The sequence below is a fragment of the Poromitra crassiceps genome (genome assembly GCF_964638095.1).
Source record: "Poromitra crassiceps genome assembly, chromosome: 1".
Classification (NCBI taxonomy): Eukaryota; Metazoa; Chordata; class Actinopteri; order Beryciformes; family Melamphaidae; genus Poromitra; species Poromitra crassiceps.
Genome location: NC_139623.1, coordinates 56403671 through 56416028, shown reverse-complemented (window position 1 = coordinate 56416028; position 12358 = coordinate 56403671). Strand labels below are relative to the sequence as shown.

At 44.0% G+C, this 12358-nt stretch overlaps 1 protein-coding gene across 1 annotated transcript in view; it reads right to left on the bottom strand.

Annotated features, from left to right (window-relative positions):
- The window catches only part of LOC310787932 (lysophosphatidylcholine acyltransferase 1), a gene marked incomplete at both ends in the record, with an annotated part of 220921 nt that extends 210858 nt beyond the window's left edge, over positions 1-10063 (bottom strand). The window contains one exon of the mRNA XM_083649377.1: positions 9941-10063. Coding sequence (XP_083505503.1) covers positions 9941-10063 — 123 coding nt within the window. The remainder of the gene's footprint in view (positions 1-9940) is intronic.
- Positions 10064-12358: the final 2295 nt, after the last annotated feature.

Genomic DNA, 12358 nt, shown 5'->3' with positions numbered 1-12358 from the left:
TGCAGCTATATAGTCTGTACGTTACACCCCCAGAACATGCACAAGGAAGTTGGGAAAAAAACCATCAGACTGTTAGGAAGTTCGACAAAATCCGACCAATCACGACACGTCTGTCCACGGAAAAAAATTCTGGTTGGACTAATTAGCGGAAAACCCGCCTTAAAAAAATTCTGATTGGACTAATGAGCGGAAGACCCGCCTTTCTGCTTCCCATTCCGGTTGGTGCATGATTCTCCCTCACGAAGTACAGACGGTATGGCGGAAGCATTTGAAAATTGCGGAAGCCAACTCGTCTGTTCTAAGAGACTACATCACCAACAATGTCATACCTCGAATGTGGGGGGATTATAAAGGTGTTGTTCTGCTATGATATGTATTGTCCTGTTCCCCTTTCTGCAATCTGTATGCCACTCTGTATACTGCTTCTGCCTGATATTCCAAATAAATTAGCCTGAAAGACATCTCTGTGGTTCTAATCGATCACTGCCCGTGAGTAGGGATGCAGGGGTTAACCGGTTTGACTATTAACCGCGATTTAAAACGTCACGGTTATATAACCGCAGAGGCTCCGCTACACCGAGTGTTTTGTTTCACAACAGTCCGTCAGTTTAAACTCCCATGCGGCGCAGACGGCGCTGGAAGGAGAGGAACCTTACCTGGCTGTCTCTCTCGCTTCGTTTCCGCACGGACTATTTAGCGGAGGCACCAAACACAGGCAGCTGCCATGTCTCACAGTAGTAGCCAGTCTGTAGCCTAGCCATGGACGCCAGCACCAAAATAAATGTTGCAATACATGTCCCGCAAGGTTTCTGAGATGAGGCGAAAGTCTGAGCTGGTGTTACGTTAAACCAAACGTGGAGAGGAGGCAGCGGATTTGTTTAGCGTTAACATACAGTCATTGACGTTAACGTTAGCTGTTGTGGCTAATGTTAGCTAGCTGGCCATGGCCTAGCGTACATAGTTCCTCAACCTCGTTGTGACCAAACATCCCCGCATTTAAAGCACTTCATGCTCCCAGCGCTGGCCTAAACCATAGAGAACCTCATGCTTTACACGAAAACAAACATCAAGGGTTTGTGTCAACTCCAAAAGCAACCCGCTAACGTTACATGTAGGCCTAATAACGTGAAGCTAACGTAGCTAGCTGCTTGGCAGTCCTGATCTGACTGAGACAAGGAAAACAAATGCGCACATTTACATAACAAACACCAGTCAACACCACAGAGTGTCCTTTCTTTAATCTAGAGGAGCATTTTCCAGTAAAAAGTGAAACGACACATGATGGCTTATAGTGAGGCTTTCCATGCCTGCCCCATCATCACTTCAATAGAACTGACCCCAATGCAACATTCAGACGGCACATTTAGTTGCCAGTAACATGCCAATAAGAGTCTAAGTTACTATGCCTTTTGTGTTTTTTTCTGCAGACTAAGCAGCTATAGGCTTTCGCTTCTATAAAATAATAATAAAATATTTTTTGTATTGAGTATTGAGTGATACACTTTACTAATACAATCATATTATATCAGAAATGTTGTTTGTTTTATGTTCACAATAGTGATGTCAGTTAGATTTGTTTAGGTCAGAGCCATGGAATATTAAATCATCCATCTTTGCTCACTACATCTGCCCTTTCTTCTTTTTTTAATCCCAGGTGTGCATAAAATACAGGTTAAGAACTTATTTTTTTAAATACAAAAATGTGAAAAAAGTAACATAGTATGTTTATCGTATCGGTTATTGGCCAGGAGAATATTTATCGGTTAGCGTAGGCCTATACTATCGGCTGTAAAAATCCATATCGTGCATTAGTATTCCGGAAGGCAGCAACTGTTAAGATTGTGGGGGAAATACAATAAAACCTCTATTTAGAGAATGCTCATGTGATTTTTATACGTCCATAACAATAATCGTGAAACCGTGATAATCGTGGTTTTTTTCTCAGACTATAATCGTACATCAAAATTTATAATCAATGCATCCCTACCCGTGAGCCCTTACCTAAGATCCAGCAACTTCACACAAGGCAAGCACACAAACTTCCTTACAGTATCATTTTAACAGCACCGGGTAAATTACTGGCTTCCGTAGGAGGACTATCATATCTTTGGATCTGCAATCGGAGTCGGAGCCGGGTAGGAGAGCGTTTTGAACAGCCTTTCCCCCTTATTGCCTATGAGAAGGCTGTGTGACCCTGACTGCTGTACGAGTATATTGTAATATACGGAGTACAGTAGTAGGGTCACGTTGGGGCTATTGAGCAGTATGTGTTATGTTTTATGTTTTATGGATTGTTATATGGATAGCAGTGAAATAATTGTATTTACATTATGTATTCAAGCGTTATTGTGATTTGTACATACATGTATTTTTCCCCATCATGCAACATGACCCGTATTTTTTTATTTTTTATTTTCTTTTGCTATTGCTAGTACTATATTAATTTGCTATTAGCACTACTGTCATAGTTGTCTTAATCCAATGTTTGTATGTCTTTAGATGTTTTATGATTCCAGGTAACATCTCCTGAGGGACAACAGATGGAAACTAGCCTTGGCTATAATCTGGCTTGTTTACAAGCTTTTTTGTAATACATTGCTGTAATACATTGGAGTCTTGTTCATTAACTTGCACTGTCCCTTTGCAAATAAACATATCAAATCAAATCAAATCATGGATAGCTGCCTTTGCAACTTATTGAATTAATTAATGCATTCAATCAAGTGGCTGGTCAAGTGTGAATTTTACAGCTGGGGAAGATAATGTAGGCTAGTTGTAACTGAAAAATGTTGAGCATGACCGTCAGTTTTCCATTCCTTCATCACCCCTCCACATGTGTTGGTTGAATAGGATGCAACAAAGATGTGTGAGTGTGACAAAGCAGCGGATAATTGGGGGGGGGGGGGTGTTGAAAGTGGAACTGAACCTGTTCGTCACGTGCATAATGAGTCAGTTTCAGACTGAAAACATAAGTTTGTCTAAGATGACAGGTTGAGAGGCGGGTCATAGTATCATGTCGATGATTTTATTTGACAATTCTGGGGACTGGATTGGGCTTTGACCAATCCTGGCGTGTTCCGCCTCCAAATCGAGTGGGATTAGTGTGTTGTGGCGCTCCCCTCGGGAAGAGCCTTTTGACGGGAGGAGTGGAGCTCAGCGAGCCGCAGGCAGCCAGCTGCCTTCGTGTTGCCGAGCGGAGAGTGCAGCACGTCGGCCTGGAATCTCCGAGGTGCAACCCCCAACAACCAAGCTCTCGGATGCGCGCGCCATTATCGCTGCTGTAACGATACGATATCCCTGGAATGCACGTTTTATCGAGCCAGTTACATTTCTTTGCATTCTTAGAGATTATAGTTTTTGTTTTTTGGTCATGTTTCTAACAATTGGCCAAGTTAGTAGTTAGTTTATGGGATAGGAATTCTGCCAGATGACAGGCACTAGGCGCCATTTTCGACTTCATTTGGAAGAGAAAATTATCCAGAAATGAAGATTTGATTGACAGCTGCATGTCGTGATATGATTGGTTATGATGATTGGGGTAGAAATTTGATCCCTGCTGAAAAAACCAGCATAGACCAGCATGAATTTCTTGCTGGTCTATGCTGGTTTATGCTGGTTAGTGCTGGTCTGATGCTGGTCTATGCTGGTTAGTGCTGGTCTGATGCTGGTGGACCAGCATTACCTTGCTGGTCCACCAGCTAACGCTTGCTGGTGAAGCTGGTAAACTACCATGGCCTTGCTGGTGAAGTTGCTGGACCAGCATGGTGAAGCTGGTGGACCAGCATGGTGAAGCTGGTGGACCAGCATGGTGAAGCTGGTGAAGCTGGTGGACCAGCATGGTCATGCTGATGAAGCTGGTGGACCAGCATGGTGAAGCAGGTGGACCAGCATGGTGAAGCTGGTGAAGCTGGTGGACCTGCATGGTGAAGCGGGTGGACCAGCATGGTGAAGCTGGTGAAGCTGGTGGACCTGCATGGTGAAGCTGGTGGACCAGCATGGTCATGCTGATGAAGCTGGTGGACCAGCATGGTGAAGCGGGTGGACCAGCATGGTGAAGCTGGTGGACCAGCATGGTCATGCTGATGAAGCTGGTGGACCAGCATGGTAAAGCTGGTGAAGTTGCTGGACCAGCATGGTGAAGCTGGTGGACCAACATGGTTGTGCTGGGGATTGCTTGACCAGCATGGTCATGCTGGTGGAGGAGATTGTGAAGTGCTCCACAATGGAAATGACCTCCCCTGTACCCTGCTGGTCCATGGCATGGATTTAATTTTAACTTTCGTGTCCAGGCCAAGCCTAGGTCCCTTTTTGGGGTGTTTTACAAAAGTTAATTGTGTTAGTGTGTGTTAGATAAGCAAATGAAAATGTAATTAATGTAATGAGAATATAATTAGGCCTATCAAAATCTTGGGGACAATTTTTGCCCCTTGATCATGTTTTTTTGGTGCATTCTGAGATTTATTAGAGCATATTTGGCCTTGCCCCTGGCTAATTTCCTACACTGGATCATACCATGAAAACATACAGTAAGGGGTAGACATCACCTTTTCTGTCATCATGTTTGGTTCAGGAGATTTGATGCAAAAATAATTAGGTTATAGTGGAAAGTAAAATGGCTGCCATGGCAACCATGAGGAAAACATCTAAAAGCAAAAGTTTTATTGGATGGGGGACCCTGGCACAAAATTGGGGGTCTGTGGTCTAGTTTAGGGGACCTCCATGTGAAAAAGTTTGGGAAACAATCTGGCCCATCACCCATCCCCTATGGGTTATAGGGTGGGTTATATTAGCCTGGGTAAACCCAGCCTCCACATGACCTGCTCTCAGACCTGCTCTCAGTCACTACGAGAGCAGAGCAGGTCTGAGAGCAGGTCACGTGGAGGCTGGGTTTACCCAGGCTAGGGTTATATGCCTTCTTTTTTATATTTTGTATCGTCTTCTGGCCTCCATTGACAGCTTGCCAGATAAAATAAATGGTACAGGGCCAAGTTATAACATAAGCAACAAATAACGCAACACACAAGAAAAAAGTTTTAACCATGCCCAACAAAACACCTTACAGGGTAACAGGCTAATATAACACAATACAAGAGGCTAATGCAATTCTATATCAAGCATAGTCCTTTAAAATAACATTACACATGAATGTATTATTATTATTATTATTATTATTATTATTATTATTACCTTTATTGTTATTGTTATTGTTATTATTATTATTATTATTGTTGTTGTTGTTGTTGTTGTCATTATTATTACTATTATTACTTTCAAGCTATGTTATGTTTTCTACTGTAACAGAGGCTTTAATTAATATAAACTCTAGGTGGCCGTGGGTCAGACTCATTTCTGAGGCCAGTTTTCCCATATAGAGGGTATGCACGTGATGTCACAGGCAGAAGTCACTGCATGGTCACGCCCACTGAGTGACAGCAAGACTGATTTTGAATGCAGTAATCAGCCTAGATTAATGACACCTGCTGCTCCAAACAACAGAGAACCTGCTGAATGTTTTGCCCATAGGTTTTAGGTTTTGCCAGTCCCGATTGAGGGGGCATGTTCCAGTGGGAAAGTGACGTCCGTGCTGCATACCCTCCATTCAATTGGAACTATTTTATGGAACTGAGTATCACTACGCCTCTGATATGCTGCGCGAGACCATCTCCAAACTTTCGCGCGGCTGGACCTGTCTGCACCATTTGTCAATTGTCAGTACAGCACTCACTGCTCCGGTCTTCAAATAAACTCCAGAAACAACGAACCGGCGGCTTGAAGCAGATTATTTGTGGAGGTGAGTGAAGTAGGCTTAACTTGTGTGTTATTTACTACGACAGAAAGAGGTTATTCACGTTAGTCAATTACTTGTAAGAAGGAGAGGGGCCGCTGATTATGGAAGCTGAGGGGGGAACACGTTTTTACCGTGATAGATCGCTGCTCTCACCTTCAGCTCTGTGTGTGTGTGTGTGTGTGTGTGTGTGTGTGTGTGCGTGCGTGCGTGTGCGTGCGTGCGCGCGCTTGTGGTGGCGTTATGGCTCAGGCTGGGTGATAATTCTATATTGTAACAGGCTAGTATTTTGGTTTAGTATTTAGTTTAGTATTTTGGTTCAGCTGTCAATCAAATCTTAATTACAGGATCATTTTCTCTTCCAAATGAAGGCGAAAATGGCGCCTAGTGCCTGTCATCTGGCAGAGTTTCTAGCCCATAAACTAACTACTAACTTGAGCAATTATGCAAACTAAATCAAACGGTAATGTCTAAGAATGCAAAGAAATGTAACTGGCTCGTTAAAACACGCATTCCAGGAATATTATTTACATTTATAACGATAATGGCGCGCGCCTCCGAGCCTGACAGCCTCCCTGGCTGTCAGGGGTCGTCTCTCGGAGATTCCAGGCGGGCGGGCAGCACCTATGAATCGGATTGTCCGCTCTCCCCGCACGAAGCAGCTGGCTCCCTGGTACTCTGCGGATCCCACTCGTGTAGCATGACAACAGGCTGAATCCCACTGGATTTGCGGGTGGAACACGCCAGGATTGGCCAATCCCAAAGCCAGTCCTCAGAATTGTCAAATCAAATCATCGACACGTATATGGTCCGCCTCTCAATTCGTTTTCAGTGTCTGACGCTCGCGCTGGTGCATTCCGTTCCGGTTCACTTCGACTTTAATGGTGGAGCTGATTTAATTACTGTATAAATATGAAAACAGGGGGAAAGCTCTACCTTACCTGGTATTTGTGATGTGTAAAGTAAAGCTAGAGAAACTGACCCAGACCTTTTTCGTTGGGTTTCACTTTTCAATTGTGCAAATATTACAGTCACTAAACTGTTTCCCTGTAATGCTCTGTAGATCTTGGATGTAACCATATTGAGATTTCCATCTCTTTTTCAAGTGGGCCCTGCTCGCACTCACACACACATTAAGGGGTTAAGGGCCTTGCTCAAGGGCACCTCAGTGGTGGTAATGAGGGAGGGGCAAGTGCTGCTTTTCACACATGCTTTTCTAATGGACACTGTCTCTTTGTCTATATACTGTGTGTGTGCAGGTTTTCGATGAGATATCATACATTGAGGGAGAAACAGCCAGTGGAGGACACACATTAATCTGTTAAGTAAGTTGAGAACTTTTCTTTTCTCCAAAAACCTATTCCTGTGGTCCTCTAGGCCTACTTGCTTTTTATCCTTTCTGGAAAGGATTTTATTTTATTTTATTTTATTTTTATTTTTTGTGTGTGCTTTGAGCACCACAACATGGCCGGTGTCTCCAAAATTCAGCAACTCACACCAAAACGATCTAGATGGACATATCCTGTGGGTGGCTGTAGTTTTAATTAAAGGTGACTGGCTTGTTAAATAAATGATTTGTGCACATAGCTGATGCCATGATCCCATGGAACCTAATGCATGTGTCACTGCATTTGGACTCTTATTTACCAAATTGTAATGTGTCTGGAATGGATGAGCTGTTTTACCAGGTTCCAAGGTGGATCAGAAAGGTGCGATTTAACGCCCCCACTTACAGTATCTGACTTATCAACTTCAAGATGAATTTTAAAATGTGTTGGGAACTTGGGACCAATCGGGCTGTGAGCCAGAAAGGTCTTTGTACAGCTAGACCCTGGGCAGACAGTACAGTGAAATAATTTTTAAAGTAGCTCATGCGTCACTTTTGTGTAGCACTTTTTCAAATGGCAGTTGAAATATTGACCAAAGAACAGTGTTACTCTGCCACTAATTTATCTCTGTTTGCTTTTCAGTTTGATACAAAGAATGGCTCCAGAACCAAAACCTGGGTGAAGCAGATGTGGAAGCTCGAGTGGGGAAGCCTGGATGGTACATCACAGAGAAAATAATGGACATAAACAAACAAGCAAAGAATAGCACTTGAAGGGACACTCCACCGAAAAACAATGCTGATTTATTTTGCACATAATCTCACACATATCCAAAAACTGTAAACCGTTTTGCAGGCATTCATTTAGTTTGACAGTTATTGAGAGTTGATTTAAGTTGTGATTTGTGAATGACATCACTGGTCCACGACTGAACTCAAATCAACTCTCAATAACTGAAATTAATTAATTACGGTAAATGAATGCCTGTTTTTAGGATTGTGAGATTTTGTGCAAAATAAATCTGCATTGTTTTTCAGTGGAATTCTCTACTTCTGATTTGACTTAAGGCCTTTGCTCCTCAAGGGAGCATAGGCTATTGACAAAATGTCGGTGGTTGGCGGTTCTTCCCTGTTCTCCCCAATTGAGCCTGCTCCCAGACATTTCTGCCTGCACACCTCTTCTCCAGCTGTTCCTGGGGTGACCTCTTTTCTTGTCGGGTGATGTTGCCTGTTTGTTGTGTTATTGTTAATTAGTCAGTAGTTTTATTATTTAATTGAGTTTAATTGTAATGAGTCTTTAATTGCCTTCAGCACATTAATTGAGTTGAGTCACACTTTTACTTTTAATACTTTTGACATAAAGACAGGTACAGGCTGACTGTTCAGGTGCACTGCTGTATGTGCGGTTCTCTCTCCCACTCCCTCTCTGTGTTGCTTTTATTTAATAAATAATTATATTGTTATGTAAACCTGAAATAGTCTTCATTTAACTAGTTCAAGAAAGATTACTTTTGTGATGTTTATCTGGTCTGACTACTCTCAGCATGGGGTGCTGGTTAACAAGCATTCAACCATAGACCAGCATGTTGTGTTTTGACACCAGAATAGCTGGTGTATGCTGGTCACACCAGCACACCAGCATAGGTGTACTGGTGTATGCTTCCCATGCTGGTCACAAGACCAGCATATGTGACCAGCATCCCATGCTGGTCACACCACCAGCATACCAGCATCATCGCATGCTGGTCACACCACCAGCATCCCATGCTGGTGGTGTGACCAGCATGGGATGCTGGTCACACCACCAGCATACCAGCATCATTGCATGCTGGTCACACCACCAGCATCCCATGCTGGTCACACCACCAGCATCCCATGCTGGTCACACCACCAGCATCCCATGCTGGTCACACCACCAGCATCCCATGCTGGGATGCTGGTACACCAGCATAACTTGTTGTGTTTTCAAAACACAACAAATTTACCAGCATCCCAGCATGTGATGCTGGGATGCTGGTACACCAGCATAAAAAGCTATGCTGGTGCATGCTGGTTTTTTCAGCAGGGTAATGGGTGACGTCAGCAAACTGTAAATTACTGTTATCAATTAAATCTTGAAAAACGAACTTTTGATGTGAAAAAGTGTGAAAAACTAAAGAAATTAGATTGTTGTGATTTGTTTTGCATACATTATTAAATAGGTGCACTGCATACCCAGGTATTTGAACTAAAAGAAAAGAAAAGTCATTCTTGGGTTCAGCTCGACTTTAAACAGCTGGAAATTAATGGGGATTGTACACCCACAGACTCACTCAACTGAGAAACCCCATCCTTGTGTTTGGAAACAAGTAACAAGCTAGGCCCAACAATCGCAGCTATGCTCGGGTATCTAAATCAGAATGTTATCTGACTAACGTGGTAGATGGTTAGCGAATTCCAGAGAGGCGGGCTAATCTCCAAGTAGCATATATGCATGCGGGAGCACAACCAGTTCAGCAGACTCTCTGATTCGTTGGGTAAACAGTAATTGAACAGATTTGGAAGACTTGCCAGCAGCAGCATCAGAGCAAGGCTGCAAGACAGAAGAGGAAGAGAGCCGAGCAACGCGTGCGTGCGTGCGTGTGTGTGCGTGCGTGTGTGCGTGTTAGCTAGCTAACATTAGCTCAGCTGGCTCACATGCAAGCGAGAAAAATGGCCAAGTGATAGGCTCTCAGCTGAGCATTAACATTGATCATGTTCCACGAATAATAAAACCGGCACGTCGTATGTAATTAAATAAAACAGTACATTTGACTGGCTAACGTTAGTTAGTGGAGGCATAACGTTACCTTTGCCTTCTCCAGGGGGCTGAATTTCAAGACGTGCACAAATGGGTTTCTGAACGGGGGAGCCTGGTCCTTCTTCTTGCCATCTCCTTCCACCACGCAATGTCTGCTAGTCGGCAACCTCATCCTCACAACTAGTCGAAAAGCAAAGCAACGCTGGTAACGTTACTGAAAACAGCAGACAGAGAAATGCTGCATGCGAGGAGAGGAGGAGAGAGGAGAGGAAGGGAAGGATGATGTTCACACGCAACGCAGCTCTCCTTATCTGTCTTGCACGGTGGCAGTGCAGGCTATTAACGTTGTCTTATAAATTCCGGGGAGAGCGTGGAGGGCTAGCTGGATTAGCTGGGGATATCTGAAGTCACCGATAGCTTTCTGCCTTTACAGTGGTGCGCACGCAGTACAGCGGCCACTCTAGCCCGCTAGCTCGGGATGCTAACGGAGCCACGGTTCCCCCCGTCCTCTAAGCGCATGCGCCTAGTCCATCGTTCGTGCGCGAGAACGAGTGGTGCTGCTGCCTTCAGGTACCTTCAGGTGCTGTCGGACATCCGAGAAGATGCTTCGAGTTCACGACTTGTTGTGACCATTGAGTTATATTAAATATGGAGAGATGATGGCTATCTCCGCCCAGCAAGGTCGAGTGAAGCCGAAATCCTGCCAGATCAGTGAACCAGATTCTGCGCAGTAGCTCCGTTGAGTCCAAGTTTACTTGGAAACCTCATGTAGCCTACTGCAAGTCTGAGCAAATTAACGTTGCCAAAGTGTCAATCATTTCTGCTTCTGCTGCATAACGTTACTTTGTCTTTGTCTTGATATGTATGTATACCGTAGTTGTTTTCATCTATATTGCATATGCAGTTTACTGTCTAGCTGTAGCCTACTTCCTTATGATATAATATTTATTGATTAGAATGCAATCAGTTTTATTACAGTCAGCTTTTATTCACACAGTGCCATCATCAGAGATGGGCGAAAATACATCATAAAGTATTTTGATACAAATTACAAATACTTGCTCAAAAAATGTATCACAATACAAATACAAAATACTGGTCTGAAAAATGTATTTGAGATACAAATACGTATTTTGTATTTTGAAAATACATCAGAATCAGAATCAGAAAGACTTTAATGATCCCCAGGGGGAAATTAGGACAAGTTACAGTAGCTCGCTCACATAACACACATAGCATAAAATAAACAGTAGTAAATGCGATAGTAAAATAAGCAGAATAAGAAGAATAAGAAGAACACAACATAGCATGGAATAAACAGTATTAAATGCGATAGGAGCAAAATAAGTGGAATACGTCTAAGTAAGCAAAATACGTAGAGTAAGTATACCTTACGTGCCAATTGTCTTTATTGCACACTGAACTTATATTATTATTATTATTATTCGGCTTGCCCTATACGTTACACGTGGCTCAGCCAGGCACTTATTTCAGTTAGCCTATCGGCTGGCTCAGTCTCAGGGAGACTGAGCGTCTCCGAGGTGCTCTTTTAAGAGAGGCATTAAATAGACCAATGGCCACAGGCAGGAATGATTTCCTGTGCCTCTCCGTGTTGCATCTAGGTGGAATCAGTCTCTCACTGAATGTACTCCTGTGTTTGACTAGCACGCCGTGGAGTGGGTGCGAGTCATTGCTCATGATGGAGCGTAGCCTGGACAACGTTCTCTTCTCTGACACCGCAGTCAGAGAGCCCAGATCTAGCCCCACAATGTCCCTGGCCTTACGGATCAGTTTGTTGAGTCTGTTGGCATCCGCTGCCTTCAGCCTGCTGCCCCAGCACACAATAGCATAAAGGAAGGCACTAGCCACTACCAACTCATAGAACATCCTCAGCATGGTCCGGCAGACGTTGAAGGACCTCAGCCGTCTCAGAAAGTAGAGACGGCTTTGCCCCTTCTTGTAGAGTGCATCAGAGTTCTTAGCTCAGTCTAGTTTATTGTCAATGTACACTCCAAGGTACTTGTAATCCTCCACTATGTCAACACTGACCCCGTGGATTGAAACAGGGGTCACCGGAGCCTTGACCCTCCTCAGGTCCACCACCAGCTCCTTTGTCTTTGACACATTGAGCTGCAGGTGGTTCTGCTCACACCATGTGACAAAGTTGGCCACCACATCCCGATACTCATCGTCGTCGTCGTCGCCATCTTTGATACATCCCACTATCGCAGTCGTCAGAGAACTTCTGAAGGTGGCAAGACTCTGTCTGGTAGGTGAAGTCCGTGGTGTAGATGGTGAAGAAGAAGGGAGAGAAGACCGTCCCCTGTGGTGCTCCCGTATTGCTGACCACTCTGTCTGACACACAGTTCTGCAGGCGCACATACTGTGGTCTGCCAGACAGGTAGTCCACAATCCAGGCCACCAGGGGGGCATCACATCGCCGTCAGCTTCTCACCCAGTAGAGCCG